The sequence below is a fragment of the Triticum aestivum genome, chromosome 3A (genome assembly GCF_018294505.1).
Source record: "Triticum aestivum cultivar Chinese Spring chromosome 3A, IWGSC CS RefSeq v2.1, whole genome shotgun sequence".
NCBI classification, from domain to species: domain Eukaryota; kingdom Viridiplantae; phylum Streptophyta; class Magnoliopsida; order Poales; family Poaceae; genus Triticum; species Triticum aestivum.
The window spans coordinates 733,534,929-733,551,413 of NC_057800.1; the positions used below are offsets into that span (position 1 = coordinate 733,534,929).

The 16,485-nt window shown below is 44.8% G+C and overlaps 2 protein-coding genes across 13 annotated transcripts; one reads left to right on the top strand and one right to left on the bottom strand.

Moving 5' to 3' along the window:
- Positions 1-8,334: 8,334 nt before the first annotated feature.
- On the top strand, positions 8,335-12,037 carry LOC123063581 (uncharacterized). Of its 12 annotated transcripts, none has more exons than XR_006430407.1 (6): positions 8,335-8,749; positions 8,846-8,940; positions 9,161-9,232; positions 9,697-9,732; positions 9,812-9,923; positions 10,006-12,037. XR_006430407.1 is itself a non-coding variant. In XM_044487408.1 (6 exons), the coding sequence occupies exons 2-6, from the start codon at positions 8,899-8,901 to the stop codon at positions 11,220-11,222; spliced, it is 567 nt and encodes a 188-aa protein (XP_044343343.1). In that variant the 5' UTR covers positions 8,346-8,749; positions 8,836-8,898; the 3' UTR covers positions 11,223-12,037. The 12 variants fall into 12 exon arrangements, 5 of the variants coding, with proteins under 5 accessions (XP_044343343.1, XP_044343344.1, XP_044343342.1 ...); XR_006430408.1 differs by having other exon boundaries at positions 9,718-9,732; XR_006430405.1 differs by having other exon boundaries at positions 8,339-8,749; positions 9,036-9,232.
- Positions 12,038-12,729: 692 nt separating this feature from the next.
- LOC123063580 (uncharacterized) lies at positions 12,730-16,220 on the bottom strand. The gene is made up of 8 exons (XM_044487404.1): positions 16,081-16,220; positions 15,870-15,971; positions 15,258-15,679; positions 15,035-15,165; positions 14,311-14,467; positions 13,652-13,979; positions 13,453-13,579; positions 12,730-13,093 (listed from the first exon to the last, which is right to left on the bottom strand). Exons 2-7 carry the CDS (start codon positions 15,921-15,923, stop codon positions 13,457-13,459), a joined length of 1,215 nt encoding a protein of 404 aa, XP_044343339.1. The 5' UTR covers positions 15,924-15,971; positions 16,081-16,220; the 3' UTR covers positions 12,730-13,093; positions 13,453-13,456.
- Positions 16,221-16,485: the final 265 nt, after the last annotated feature.

A 16,485-nucleotide genomic window follows, 5' to 3' on the forward strand; every position in this document is an offset into this window, starting at 1 on the left:
CTCGGGGAGAGTGGGGAAGAAGGAGATTGGGGTGAATGGGTGGGCCATATAAGGATGAATGGTACCTCGAGTGATGAAAATGCTCCGAATCCACCAGACAAATCTCAAGCAATGGAGAGGGATCTAGTGGGTGCTTGGGTGGGTGAGAGAGGGGGAGAGAGTATGAGCTCGGGGGAGAGTGGGGAAGAAGGAGATTGGGGGTGAATGGCACCCCCAACATCTTATCCACACCAGAAGCCTACTGCCAGGATCCATGGCGGTAGGAATACACAGCCTACTTCCATGGCCCCTGGCGGTAAGCGACTTATCCACGTCAGCTAGGGGTGACGGCCGTTAGTTACCCTCTCGTTACCCTACCACCGGGGGCCTGGCGGTAGGGTGTGTTAGGCTATTGCCATGTTGGGTGGCGGTAGAAAAAGGGTCAGATCTCGATTTTTTTTGAAAGAGGGGTCAGATCCGGCTAAACTTTGCCAAAAGGGTCAAAACACCAAATTTGGCCAGAGTAGGAATTGTCACGCAACAGATACACTAGAGCTATAAGTGTATAAAGCTCCTTAAATGGACTAGTGGGGTGCGCATCCAACTTGCTTCTTCATGGAGACCTCAGATCATTTTGAGGAATCTCGTCATCAAAATATGCAAGCCAAATTCTATAATGTAAAATATCCCACTAGTGCAATGAGGAAATATATGAAAACTCTCTATATGAAGTATATGGTGCTACTCTGAAGCACATATGTGTATAAATGTTAGTAGTGTGCCCCTCTGCCTTTATTCTCTCTTTTTTTGTGGGGCTCTTTTTGTCTTTTTTTCTTTTTTTATTCCTCACAAGTAGGGGCACACTCTAGATGACATCATACTTTTATTTACTCATAACTCAAGAAATATGATGACTACACAGTACTCCATACTGGGCCTAAGACAACACATGTATCGCACACCATTCAACTGGACTGAACTGTATGAGGTGTGGGCATCGTAAACGGTAGAAATAAACTCGTGTGCCAGAAAAGGAAACACGTGTGACGACCATCCGTCGGGCACGATTCTGTTAAGAATACCGTGTGTGATAACAGGCACATGACAAAGTGTCCTGCTGCATGTGCGATATGTCGCCGTAACACGCACAATTGCGATATTATAAATCCGTGTGTGTTGATTGACAAATGATTTACCTAATCGAATTGTTTGTGATGGCTTGGAGCATCACACATGATGTGTGATATGTACACTCGTGTATGATTGTTTGAAAAAAGGCAACTTGTGTGTAATATTTCGTGACAGCACAATCTGTCTTGTAAATCATGTGCTCTATCAGGCACACAATAGAACTAAAGGAATGATGTGCGATAACAAGTAGTGACGTGACAGTTTTAATAAAAAACTTGTGCTCGTTGTTAATTTGGGCACACATTTTGCTTTCACTAATTGTGTACTAGCAAAGCCTACGCGGCGCCGCGCTCGTCGATACAGTCTACCTATATAGAGTGTGTTTAGTTTTGAGATGACAAAGTTCTGTATGCCAAAAATGTTGGCATGCGAAGATAAGATAAAAAGAAGCAGAAATCAAAAGGAATAGCTCACCTAGAGCTTGTGATCTTTAACATGGCCATAGTGATTGAAGGATTTGGTTGCTTAGACACCATGAAGGAGGTCCGTATACGGTGGTAAAACAGTAGAACTGTTATGACCCACATCTAAACCTGGGAATAGTTTGTAATCCAAACTTAACCCAGGCCAAACCATACATGTATAAGTCCAGCAGTCAAACCAAACCAGACCGAATTGCAAATGCTACAATCCAAACCAATCCAAACTGAATGTATTTTCAAGCCAAATCCATCCAGACCTTTTTCTACGCACAGTTTGAACCCAAAGTTTCAAACCATTGGTCAGTCAAACTTAACCTGTACGTACAGAACTACAAAAGCTATATATGAGGCCGTATGAACGGCGGCAAGCTTGGTGTGTGCTTAGTGTGAGGAGCTTCAGTGAATGTAGTGTTAGGAAAATAAGCCACGGCAGGCTCGGGTCGTGCGCGTGTGTGCGCGCTGAGCGTGTCGGGTCTGGCCCGTGGCAGGCACGGGTGCGTGGGTGCGTGTCCGTGGGTGTGTGTGTGCGCGTGCGTGAGTTAGTTGGCGAACGGTCCGGGGGTGTGACCGCGTAAGGCGTGGGATGTGGCCGTGACGATCGCGTGCGTGCGCGATGGGCGCGCAAGCCAGAGCGCGTGGGACGTGGCAAGTGGGTGAGACGGTGAGTCGGAGCGTGGCCTGGCATATCAGTGCGGACAGGTATAAGAGCCTCTCCCTCCTATGTACTTTGCGTGGTGATCGGGTTCGTGCTCGAGGTGTAAAATGGAAAACACCGTCGGTGCGGCAAGGTGTTTGTGCGCCACCAAATATCCTGCTTTCATCTTCTTGCTCTCTGGTCGTGTCTCCGGTGATTACCAGCGAGTGGTAGGTCGATCTTCTCCAACCTGTAGTCCGTGCGTGGACTGGAAGAGCAGATGGTGGCGCCGGCACAATGGCCCGTGGCCGGCTGCAAGACCTTGCCGGACGTGTGCAAGACGTTTGGCAGATCGTTGGGCCGATGATCCTGACCGCAGTTCCTCATCGGATTCGTCACCATCGCCTTTGTCGGCCACATCGGCAAGGTCGAGCTCACGGCCATCTTCATTATCAACAGCGTCGTCTAAGGCCTCGTCTTTGGTTTCCTCGTGTTCTGCATGGAGTTGACTATTGTCACTGGAGATCTCGGTGGTGGCGGGGTGGTACGTGCGCTCATGCCACTCATCTCCGGCAGCGGCTGCACCCAAACCAAGCGTTGGTCTCACATGACGCTGAGTGTGTGTGGTTAAACTGGTTGCTAGATTGGGTTTTATCCATGGACTAAAACGGTCTGAAACCAATTTGTCTCTGTCCAGACCAAACCAACCCAATCTATTAATTACAAAAGTCCACACCAAACCAAATTGTGAATTTGTGATAGAGGCTCAACCCATTTCAGCCGAACTAAAGCAACCCAACTGGAAAAACAAATTGAAACTATGGTTCGAGACCAAACTATTCCCACGTTTACCCACATCTACACCTACAGGTTGACTTAGTGGTGCTAATGTCAAGAGAAATTCTTTAAGCCTCTAAACATTTTGTATGTCTCTGAAAAACCAACTAATCATATGCTAGGAGAACATTCTTAAATTCTAGAATGGCGCACTGTAGAATCTCCTGTTGATACGACCTGCATCGCGCTGTCATTTCACTTTAGATCAGGGAGGCACATTTTTCACTAAATGTACTACCTTCTCTATATCCCGGTAGGTTTCTATTTTCTGTTTTTTTAGAAATTTCTTGCAGTGGCAAACTGGGTTTAGGGTTGTTGCCGGAAGGAGTTAGAACACCCCTAGATGGTGGAAGACACCCTTTTGTAGGGAGAACCGTTGAATTTTAATTTATATGTTCAGAATCTCTGTTTGTATAGGACAACTTTGCAAATGGTTAAAGAAGGAGGAAGCGAGCTACGCTATGAGTTAGCAAAATGTACATCCCTCTTGTTATCTTTTTACAGTAAAATCCTGAACATTTTTTCCTTAGGGTCCTACGGGTGATCAAGCCTATTCCTTAATTTTTCTTCGGCCACGGAAGAAAATTTCCTTAAGGCCTATTCAGCTAATTTTCCATTGCATGAAATTAGTGGCTACTATGATGTCATCTCATTTACATTTGCACTCTGCTTTTCACATTTTTTAACGGAAGCTTTTTTCCAGCTAGATGTTGAATGTGACGCATAGGCTTACATTATTTCCTACATGCCTTCAGAACTGCCAACGCCAACAAGCCACCATACTATATGCTGATCCTGTACATAGCATCAAAGAACCAACGATCCTGTCTCTTAATTAGCCCACTTAAAATGAAATGATGCAAAAACAGTCTATCTGATATGTTCTTATAACCTCAAAGAGATGGAAATACATGCTTACATGGTATATTTCTTTCGGAAATGTATTGACGATACCAAGTCACCAAAGAGTCTAGTTCTTTCCCCTCAATGCCAAGTTAACAGAAATTTATGGTGTTGTTAATGGTAACATAAACTACTATGAACTGTTATTCAAATAAAGTATATGTAATCTCGGTGTTATCATCACCTGTGGCTAACAATTAACTTTGATGGAAACACAGAAACATCTATATGTGGTATCATATATGTGGCGACACGCCACGCGGTTGAAGAAAGGATACTGCCTATTTTGTAGTCTATTGACTGATTAGTTTCCCATAACAAACAAACTATACTCGCTTGCATCATTTTAGGTACATTTAGTTGTGATAGTGAGTTGTAGTATAGGAAAGTAGAAACCATATATTCACCTTAATCCCAAAGAGATGTTTCAGTTAGTTTCCCATAAGAAAAAAAGTATGCATATATGTCTCTAGCTCCTTAACTACTGAACACCAAGAAATGAGAAGCAACAGCCTTCTTGCCATCGTAGATAGATATCTCACAAATACCGACCAGAAGGACGACACAATAAGTCATGATCCAACGGCTATCAGGACTGCAGTTCCAATATATATTCAAATAAATTTTAACATTTTGAGCAAGCACATGAAGAATTGTGATGGAAAATATAGTCACAACTCCTGCACTCACATTCTGCATCCAGCCATTGAACAAAGAAGCATGCATCATGAGTCTTCACCATGTATTCCTGTAATGGAAACTGATACGGTAAGACCACAAGTATATCGAAATTACTACAAAAGACAAAATTGCTTGACTCTTATCTCATAGGATTTGTCAAATCTGATTCTCTCAACCTGAATCATGAAATCAACCATCCCGTCCCCAATTAACGAAATAATAAGCGATCAGTAGTAACGGCCGTCGCCGCAGCGGCGTTGACACGGAGGCCGCAGCAGCCGAGGCAATAGGCAAGAATGAGGAGCGCGAGGGTAGTACATCCCTGCATACCTCCTGTTCCCGCCGGTAGAAGCCGGAGCTCCCGTGCACGGCGTGCTCTATGCTCGTGCGGCCTACCCTCAGGCTCCGGCAGAGAGAAGAGAGGAAGGGAGGATAAGGGCGCGGCGGTAGGATTTTCGGCGAGACGCTGGCCGGCGCGCGGGTGCTTCGGTGAAGCGTGAGCGAACACTGGTGACCTCCACCTCCGGAGGAGTTGGAGGCCTTTTATATGGAGCTACGGCGATGAGCGGCCGGGCGCAGGCGATGGGATTGAGATGTGCATGAAGAGTTTTCGAGACAAAACGCAGAGAAGATAATAACAAACTGAAAAAAAACAACGACCGCCTATACTAATCAGTTGTCCAGAAAACGCTGGAACCGGGAGTACATGTACATAGGCAAGTCATTTCTCACTACTGCGTGCATGCATCCATGCACTTGCTGCCAAATTCACTGCCTGACACCAGGGGGGACAGATTGCATGTTTGAGAATCTCATTTGGAAAACATACGGGTAAACAGGACGGCATGGTCCACACGCAAACACACACGCAAAACACAAACCATGTTAACAAAATTTACACTGAAAGAGTAAAGTCACCATCAAATTGTACCCTGTAGGAGCCCAAATTAATACACGTGGCTGCACTTGATAGCTTCCCAAGTTGCTTTCACCTAAGTGGGTAAACCTGGAGGCAAATTCTTTGCCGGATATAGTGTTCTGGGTACTATATTTGCTTTATAGTACTAACACACCCGTGGGTAAGTAGTGTGTGCGCACGGGTCACCGCGTGGCACTAGCTCGCGCTTCTTCTTCTTTAAGCTTTTCATATTAATGACGTTATTCGAACAAGCCACCGCTTGCTGCCATTTTTTCTTTGGTTTCCCGCCACCAACGAGAGTGGACATATAAGGCTAGACGGTGACACACCAACCATGCATAGCGCACGCAAAGCCCATCTACCATTGCAAGCATGGATTGTAGATTTACCTGCAAAAAAACATGGATTGTAGATTTGTTCGAATTTGGTCGTCATTCGTTTATGTTCGTGCGTCTTCAGGTTGGATTCTTTCGATTTACGTCACTCTTCATCGGCGGCAATTGTTGTTCTGATGCACTGGTCCTATGAGGGCTTAGCACGATGATTTCCTAACTGTCTATTACAACAAATTTGCCTAGCTCCGGTACAGGGAGGGGCGATGATGGCGGCACGCCTTCGACTTGCTTCAATACTTGTAGTCGTCCCTAGATGGTCTACAAATTGGAATGTTCTTTTTTTATGTTCGTTATATTACCATGATTCAAGACTAATAGACCGAAAGTTTCTCAAAAGAAAATAAATAGAAAGAAGAACGAACAAGGTCTTCCACGGTTTCATCGAAGGGAAGATTTGGGCATGTCCGTCTTCGTGGCCAGGGGGACAATAACCCCCTGAACTCCAATTTGGGACCCCAAAATCTTTAAAACCGGATAAATCTTTTCCTAAGTGGTTTTGCTGCTGTTTTTAGAGAATTTAGCTGGTTTTAGAGGATGAGTAGGCAATGACTTTTGACGTGGCATTGCCCTACTTGTTGTTGCTTGCACCAAACCAGACGAGCCACTGCACCAGACGCGGTTGTTGGTCGCTCCTTCCAGACGGAGCCGCCACCGCTCCATTAGCGCCACACGCCGCAGTAGCGGCCGCCACCTTTCAAATCTGCCGCCGATCAAGGTTGCGGCAGACGAGACACTACACCAGATCAGGCGAGCCACTGTTGGTCGCTCCTTCCAGACGAACCGTCGCCGCTCCATTAGCGATCCAAACCACACGCCACCGTAGTGGCCACCACCATTCAAATCCGCCACTGTTCGGGGTTGCGCTCGGTCCTGGCGCATCAACACTGTTCACCTCCATTCAGTTAAAGGTGAGTTTGTTGTTGCTTCTGTTCCAGCTGCCCATCCAAGGTGAGAGAGAACCTGATCAAGATGATCCAAAGGATCCCCTTCATGACCTGAAAAACAGGAAATTTCATCAGCTTTCGATAATGCCTTCGTACTGCAAAAAAAATCAGATCATCAGTATTGTACAGTATTTCCTTCTCCTTCCACACTTCTGTTAATATTTTTCTTTCAGCATTGCAACCTCTGCCTTGTGAGAGATGAAGTAACTAGTTGTACAAAGACTTGTCGACTACATATATTATTGAACAGATAAAAGTGAAGTTTCTGCAGTACAAAGAATGTAATTTCTATTTTGCAATTGAAGTACAGGTAATACTTTCGCAGCGAATATGCAGTGAAACCCAACCAATTCACCCGCTCTCATCCTCCCGATCAAGTAAACGAGCAGTAAACGACGACGGCTGATGGGCAAGTGAATTGGAAGAACTTATAAGGCATGTCTTCTTTACTATGATACATACTAATAACCATATTTCATGCTGGTTAGCAAACATGAAATTGACTACATACACTATGATATATTACCATTTCTGAATTTCTGTTAGTAACTGAAACCGTTTCTCTACTGAAAATGTTACTGAAACAAGTATGCTCTGCTTCTTTCAGCAAAAGATGGTGATCAGGAAGTGGAGCATGTGGAGATACAACAAGATGACAGGGGCCGGCTAGAGGTGGTCGGAGATGGGGTGGACGCGCCAACTTGACCTCTATTACAGATTTTGCAAACCGATCATGACAAAGCCAAAGCCATCACCGAAGCCACAGACCTCACCGCCGGCCGAAACTTCACCACCTCAGGCTCAAACACAAGAGCCACAACTAGATGGTGCTAGTGAGCCAGCCAGTGAGGGAGGTGTGTGGGAGTAGCATGCGGGCGAGCAAATGGACATACTTCTTTCTCACGCGCCATAAAATCATAAATCATCGGCGGAATATACAGAGAGATGGGGAGCGGGTTCGCATCACGTACCGGATCCATGGCTTTCATCCGGTCATGATTTCTTCCTCTCAATCATGGGCTGCGTCGGCTGCGTTGATTGTGCCCTTGACGGTGACAAACGGTGGAAGGAGGCAGAGGAGGTGAACCGAACAGAAAGAGGAGGGCTCGATGCATTCAACTGTCCCCAATCCAATCACACCATGTCAGATGGACATAATTCTCACTACCCACCATAAAGGCATGCCACGTCAGAAAGTAGTGTCCCAAAACTAGGTTAAATCGAACCAAAACCAGCTAAGGGGGAGATTTACCCGGTTTTAAAGATTTTGGGGTCAAAATCATACCAAATTGGAGTTCAGGAGGGTTATTTGTCCCTCTGGCCACATTTGAGGGTGAAATGTGAACTTTCTTTTTTTGGTTTCAACGTAACGAAGATTTTGGTTGTCAGCCCGCTCGCTCCCGACGTCCGCGCTCCCATCCAAAGTTTTCGGCTTGGAAATCGTAGAAAAACAAAGAGGAAAAAGGAAAAATCCCCATTTCATTCCTTCCTCCCCTCCCCCCGCATGGCCGCCTCTGCCAATCACCTCGCCGCCGGCCTCCGGCCTCTCCCCCACAGCCGGCAACCTCGTCTCCCGCCTCCGTTCTCTCCCCTCCCCTCCCCTCGTCACAAGACGAGAGAAGAGAAGAGGAGAGGGAAGTCGAGCGACCAGGTCGGTCAGTCGGCGGCCAGATCCGCCCATGACCGGCCGGCGACCACAGCACGCCACGCCGTCGTCAGGGGATTCTTCCACCCCGACGGACGTGCTCGCTCTCTCGCGCCCCACGCCACGCCACGCCACGCCACGGATCGAGCTTCCCCTGCTCCCACCCACGCCATGGATCCAGCTCGCGCTCCTCCTCAAGGTCCGCCTCTCTCGCCCATCTGCTCCTCCTGTTGCTTGCTGCACCGCTTATCCTCACCTTCTCTCCCTCCCTCCTACCTATCCTAGGGCCCCCCAGATCGACAGCGCCAAGTGCTTCTGCTCGGCCACGTTACCTGACCACACGACGCCATGGCCATGGATGGACCTTCCCCTGCTGCCACGCACTCGAAGGTCCGCTCTTCAGTTCGATTTGCTCTTCATCCCTTCCCTTGCCCTCCCTGATTGATCTTCTCCCGGTTGCTTCCTTGCTATCCTTCCCCACGCAGGTTGCTGCTGCTCTTTCTTTGTGAGACGACATCCAACATCAATCACCAGCGACAGACTCCCTGCTGTGGCCGGCCGACCAACTATACCTGCTACTCACTCGGACGCCTCCGTTCTTTGGTTCCAGGAGAGATGGCCGCCGCTATACATTGCCGGAGGAGCACCTTCCTGCAGAGCTCATGGGACGCACCCCTTCAAGGTCCATCTCAAACCCCCTTCCCCTTTCCCTGTCTAATGAAAGATGCCCGGTACTATGCAATTGGGCTTCCTGGCTTCAGAAGTCCCTCGTTTAGTGCTACCAACTAGTAATGAATGAATGATACATTCATCATGGATAGAGATAGATTGATTCCAGCGATCCCACATCCATCGCAATCACATATACTATCTCTGTCCTTGCATGTGCTCAGTTGCTCACCATGCAACATGGAATTCATCGATGGATGCAAGGATTGTTTCATTTCTCAACTAAAAACGGTTTTACGGTTTAAATAAATCGCAAACGATCCCATTAATCTATCTGACTGAACCTGATTCATGCTTGTTAATCATTGATTTTATTTTGATTATATCGGCCGATTCACATTCCCTCTAATTAATGTCCTTTACTCTGCTTGTCCTGCTCAACTGCTCATTGTCTTCTGATTTATCCCTGGATGGAAGGATTGTTTCATTTGTCAACAGATTCAAGCATGAATGGTAGACTGCATTTTACTTAATAGTTTACGGTTTGAATCAGTAAACTTTTTCTGTTGATGATTAATAAACTTTTTTGCAGGGGCTTGCTGCTGACCACAAGGGTCAACTTGGAGCTCCTCTCTGCCCCTGCAGGCGATTAATCACCTTCCCGTGGACTTGGTGCCTGCTTTGGAATTTCCCATGGGAGAGAGGTGAGTTTAACAACCTGTAAAATCTTGGTAATGGTGATGGGTAATCAAATGTTTAACTTTAACAATCACTCCTTCTGTGCAGGCAATTCTGACCATACATCTGCAGCAGCAGCAGCCGCGTCAAGAAGAGCAGCGGCTACCTTGCCACACACAAACCCAGCCATAAGCTTCTCTATGTCTCTCCCTTGTATAGATCTGTAGGTTCTCGTTTCTTCCCAGGGAGTAGCGTGACAGGTAGAGGGCTTTGTTTCAGGGGCACGAATCAGCTTCTAGTGCTGCTTCTGAGTCCTGTTTGGATGCAAAATCAAATCTGTGCATTCAACTTTAGTTTGTGTCTTCAATTGGGTTCGGCGTGTACAAGCAGCAGCATATATAGTTGCAAGTGCAACACATCTTGCTACAGATAGTTTGCTTTTGGTTTGTAGTAATAAAAATCTAATCCATTAATACAAAAGCATTTCACTCTTTGTATAGTAGCATTTCACGCAATCGAGTATTGTTACCCTGCTGTCTGTTACCATGACAGTGCTATCTACATGATGAACTAGGATTTTTCTTTCCATGAAAGTCGTGGCCTTGGTCTGTATGATTAAGGGCCAAAACTGTAGGGATTTAATTGCTAGGACTTGATACTGTAAGTCAGACCTGGTTGGTCAATCAAGCGATGACTTTGCATAGTTAGAATTCAGACTGCATTCAACAAATCAAAAGTTTTTCATTTTCTGGATAATGGATAATAGAACAATAATGATCTCTAACTCTGACATTCATTCATTTATCTAGTAATTAAGCACATAAATGTTCATATCAAATGGGTTTATTTTGTTGCCATTCTTCTTCTCTATATTAGCTGCTGTTGAGATTGAGGCCTTGCAATGGTAGGATACATGGTTGCCTCATGGTTTAGGGCTGGACCAATTGATATCTCCTCCTGTTTGCTGCTTTGACCTTTTATTAAGTTGTGCGTGGAGAGAGCTGCTGTTAGGATACATTGCTGTGCTCCTGTATGCTCTTGTTGCACCCAGCTGACCCTGTGCTTGTTGGTAACAAAAAAAACTGTATGTTTGCTGCAGTGCTGAGCAACCCTGCCAACTTGGTGGCCAAGTTGCAGGCCAAGCCGAGGGTGGCGAAGAAGGTCAAAGGGAAGCGGTGGCGCCTTTTGTGACGAGCAAACGAAAACTCTCTGGTTCTTTAAGCGCATCGGGAGGCGAGAAGGTGTTGGTTTTAGGGTTTTTATCATTTATGCCACTAGTTGTGTCTCACTACTCAGTTTTGCCATTAGAAATTATAACTACTTAAAAATGCCATCGATACGTGAGATGCTTGCTCAAAAATGCCATTAGATATGTAAAAAATGCCATCGCTCCGTTAGATGTTTGCTCAAAAATGCCATTAGACATTGTTATTTTCACTTCAAACCCGTTGACCATGTTATATGACAAAAATAAGCCTAGACCCACATGTCAGTTATCTCTATCTCAAAATGATAAGTGTGGCCCCACTTGTCAGGAGTAACCAAGCGAATAATTTTACAGGATAATAAGAACGTTGTTGGGATCAAGTAGGCCCCACACTTTATAGTAGTGAGATAGAGGAGAGCTGGCATGTTGGTCCATAGGTATTTATGTCATTATAACATGGCAAAAGAGATTTGAGATCACAATAATGGTGTCTAGTGGCATTTTTGAGCATGTGTCTAACGAAGCAATGGCATTTTTGAGCGGTTGAAATTCCTAGTGACAAAACTGAGTAGTGGGACACAACCGGTGGCATAAATGATAAAAACCCTTGGTTTTATATGCCGAGATGATGTTACCTGTGTTGCCCTGTTACTTGTGTTGGTTCTATGTGTGGAGTGGAGATGATGTTAGACAGTAGAAGCAGAGAGTGGAGGCCGGAATGAGACGGTGCCTGCTACTTGAGAATGTTGTAACTGTATTATCTTTCAGAGTTTCCTGGAGTTGATGTGATTTTGTGTTGTGCTCCAGGCGTGGGTGGCCGTGTTAACTTGTTCCTTGTTTGTAACAAAGATTTATCCTCAAATGTACAGTAGGTAGTAACAAAGATTCAGAGGCCAGCTGTTATTAACATTTAAATGTATTTGTGTTGGGAAATACTCTATATATTCTATTTGTGTCGGCAAATCTCTTCCTTGCGTGCGTTCGTGATGCAAAGTAGCAATGCACGTGGCTGGAAGGCCTAGATGATATTTTAGACCTTCCACGGTGCTCGTCACCTATAAACAGGATGCTTCAGTCAGCCGCTGCACTTTGTACAACAAGATGGATAGATAGAGATAGATGTTGATCAAGAGAAGAAGAAGTCTGCCGGCAGCGACCGTGACCAGGTGAGGCGCATGCAAGTTCTTCATGCTGCCTTCCCAGATTAGATCACGGTCAGGTCAGTAATGAATCTTTCTGCTCATGCAGATCAAGTGCGTTTCCTCCTCCTGTTTTGCAACACAATTACACAAGGATGAGAGGGCTGACTGTTTTGATCAGATAAGCAGGGGAAAACTGAAACAAACAAAATGGATTGGAGGCAAGGCGCAAAGTGAGCAATAACACTTGCTGAGAAACAAAACGGGTAGCAGGCAAGGCGCAAAATGAGGAAAGAAGAACCAACACCAACACCAAGGAGTGCCAGATATACAGTTTGATGCGTGGGAGGGAGAAACTAGAACCTCTCTCCCAAATTTTGAGGACCAAAACAGAGTGAGTGGTTCCATCCCAAGTTGATGCATCATAGTCATCATAGTGCTAGCATGGAAAAACAAACACTGAAAGAAAAAACCAACACCAACACGCAAACAAAATAGGGCAGACTTCTGAATCAGTGCGGCATTCACATAGCACAGAGAGCATGAATCTCGTACACTTGTTTCAGACGACACACACTGCCTAAACTTCAGAGAGCAACAGAGTTCAACATAGATGGATGAAGATCCTTTGGCAAACCAGCAAGGACGGACTGGTCCATACCATCTTCCGGTTCCATGACTCAAGACAGTTGGCCCGCAGAGATGAACTAACTAAATTAGACAGCAACTAAGTTAAAGACTGCGTCATCCTAAGGCAAGGCAGGGCAGGGCAGGGGCATTTCCTCCCGCAGGCTGGTAGAGACGCGGTTTGGCACCCTGGGAGGGAGGGAGGGAGACACCGCTACTTCTTCTGCAATAAAATAAACACATAATCAGATTGGCAGGCTGCCAAGTAGATGGAAATGAACTTCTCACAGAAAAGATTAAGGTTGGACATGTGGGTATTTAGTGCATCAACTCCTGCACATAAAAACACATGAGACATATCACATACACCCATCCCTCTTACCAAACCAACACCCAGTGGATGATAACATCTTCCTAGCCACCATGTATAAGTATATATATCGTGCTAATAAACTCAAGAGTACATATTCTCTTCTGATTAAAATCGCACCACTGCTATTCTTTTAATTTCCTTATAACTAAGAATTGTCCGTAAAATTTCCGTCTATTAAAAAATTGTTTAAAACAAGACTGAAGATGTACCTCATTAATTGTCCACTGCCATGGCATTATCAGCTTGTTCCTCGGCATCTCGTATGGCTTTTTTTAAATCATACCACAAACACGGATATATCCTCTGAACTTCCTTATTGACATTGAGGTTAGGAATCTGCAACGAAAAACAGAACAATCAATTATGCAACAACAATCGTTTATGCAACAAAATCTGAGATTATTTTACCTTCTCCTTGAGTTCATTCTCATGCGAATACATCCCACTTATGAACCTTAGAAACTCTTCCACATCGGATGCGTTATATGATCCAAGTCCATTATTTCCACGGTAAATCAACATATGTTTCATAAGCTGACCAGGTATCAACTCATGAGTTGGCCATGTTGCCGTCCATGGCAAATCTGGCATAGATGGAGATTCCGCAAATTTTTGCTTAACTAGATCATTTTTGAAGACTTGCGGTACATCATAGGCAAAGAAAATCTTCTTCCTCTTGCTGTTCCAAAAAAATTCATGATCTTTGAGCTGAAGTTTCATTGTGTGAACAGAATTCCTGAAAATTTATAAACAGTTACACAACGTATCGTGATACACAAATAATATCACCAAAAGCATGTGCTCCACCAACAGCAGTTTTAGAGAACTATGAGAAGAGGAAGGTTATAGAGCAGTTTTAGAGAACTATGAGAAGAGGAAGGTTATAGAGCAGTTTTAGAGAACTATGAGAAGAGGAAGGTTATAGAGCAGTTTTAGAGAACTATGAGAAGAGGAAGGTTATAGAGCAGTTTTAGAGAACTATGAGAAGAGGAAGGTTATAGAGCAGTTCTAGAGAACTATGAGAAGAAGAAGGTTATAGAGTTTACTACCACAATCCAACAACTTACATAGTAAAAGACTTCAAAATCCTTATGAGGTCATCTATTATGTAGCAAGTGTGTGGCTTGACATTGGGATACTCCTTCTTCACCTTTTGAGATGCCCACTCAAGAGAGGCTGCCAGAGAGATACAGTCTTCCACCTGGCATTCCACCAGAGAAGGACCTGAAAAGAGGTAACCAAGGTAAGAAAACAAAATTTTATATTACTTCTAGACAGCAACTAAAGATGTAGATAACTTTTGTAGATTCTATACTATTGTCAGGATAGGAATTGGTGCATTAAGATGACATTTATATGCTGTTCAGAACATGCCAGTGAGTAGACTACAGTGGGAAATTAAATTATGGAGCAAACCATTGGTTTTAAAGTGGTCGTACATAACTTCCAATGCAAATATTGACATCATTTTTTACATGATTTTTCTACTCGGTGCATATTCTTCCACCAAAGCAATTTTAGTTTCAGAATTTTGAAAGTCATGATAAGGCAGAGAGTTCGAAATGTGTTTTTGCAGCAAGAAGGGACTAAATTTGTCCACTAACTGTAGCACGTGTAAACAACCACCATTTTCCTCTCTTTTTTTACAAGGACAGCCAATGCAGTTATGTTATTAAACTCCATGTTTTTCTAAATTTGTTTCTCAAGAAGCGGAGAATATTCGTAGCCAAAAGCTTATACACTTGCCAATTTTTTTATTGGCTAAAATCAAGGCTTATGTGACCACCTTACCTTTTATTTCGAAGTTCGCCAATTTGACTACTATTTTATCAGCTTCCTGATGGTACAGAGTAGTTTCCCATGAGAAGTTACCATGGTAGTAACCACTCTCTCTAATGTAGTCTAGGCCATCAATTGATGCACTACAAAAGAATGCAAGCTACATGGTTAGTTATACATAATGATGAAACAAAAATATAATTCAAGATTCGTTGATAGATGTTAGCATGAGCACCTCACTATCTCTTCAAAGGCCGGAGATGGAACCAATTTTGACCTACGATCGACAAGAGATTCAGCTTCGCTAATGATCGTTGAAATCGATGCTGTGTAAGGCTCCACATGAACTCGGATATATGGTCCTTCTTCAACCTTTTCCCAGAAATGCACTCCAAGGACATTCTCATGAGTCAAGCTTTTCATAATCTTTAGACACATTTGTTGGTTCTCGTCGTCATCTTTTATAACGAGGACAAGCTTTGGATAATCCTCTTTAGTCAGATTGATATTCTCCTGACCGGAAGGCATCTCCAAATACGAAGAGCCCAATCCGGTTAGCCGGTCTGGATTACCTCGATGGATGGTGAAGGGGATAGGAATCGAACCATCCGGATTTTTCATCCCACCACTAGATTGACTGCCACTTGATTGTGACGCCTTTAAAGATAGCATACATATACATAAATTAGGAAAAAATGAGAATCTAATATCAATACAGCCCCAATATGTGTTCAGATCAGTAATCATAGGAATATGGAAACGAGAGCAGCAGCCATGTAAAAATAGAAAAGAATAGAGAGAGTGGATGGATCAAAAGAGGGAGGTGGGGATTAGCAGATGCACATACGTTGCTGGACTCCGGTGAACTGCGTCCGGCGGAGGGGCTGCGGCGGGGACGCATCGTTGAGGATGGCTTGGGACGGACCTACCTAGCAGCACGGGACCGGATCTGCAACGACTCGTTGATCCCATCGGTAAGGGTTAGGGTTAACGGAAGGGAAGCAGATGGGGTTGGAAGAAGATGAAATAAGAAGGCTTGCGGGGGTAGGAGAGTTCACCGGTAGTGAGATGCCCACCGGCGGCAGCGAGGATCCGCCGCGCGTGGAGATCCGGGGTGCGAGGCGGCGGCGAGGTGGAATGAGTTGTTTTTTTCTTCTTTTCCGCAACACTCGCAAACTATGGAGAGGACGGACCTTTCTTTTTTATTATTCGAGTAGAGGACGGACCTGTAAAAGAACTATAGGTGGCCAAACGGGCCGGCCCAAACAGGTCAGCCCGCGAGCACGCCGCCATGGCACGGGCTAAATGGGTCGTGCCCGGGGGGCTGGAGCCTACGGCACGGCCCCTTTTTTAATATAATTTTCAGAATATTTTTATATATGTATACCTAAAATATAACCTAATAGGCCTAAAAATCGGCCCAACATGCTGAAAATATGTAGCCCAGCGTGCTAAACGGGCCA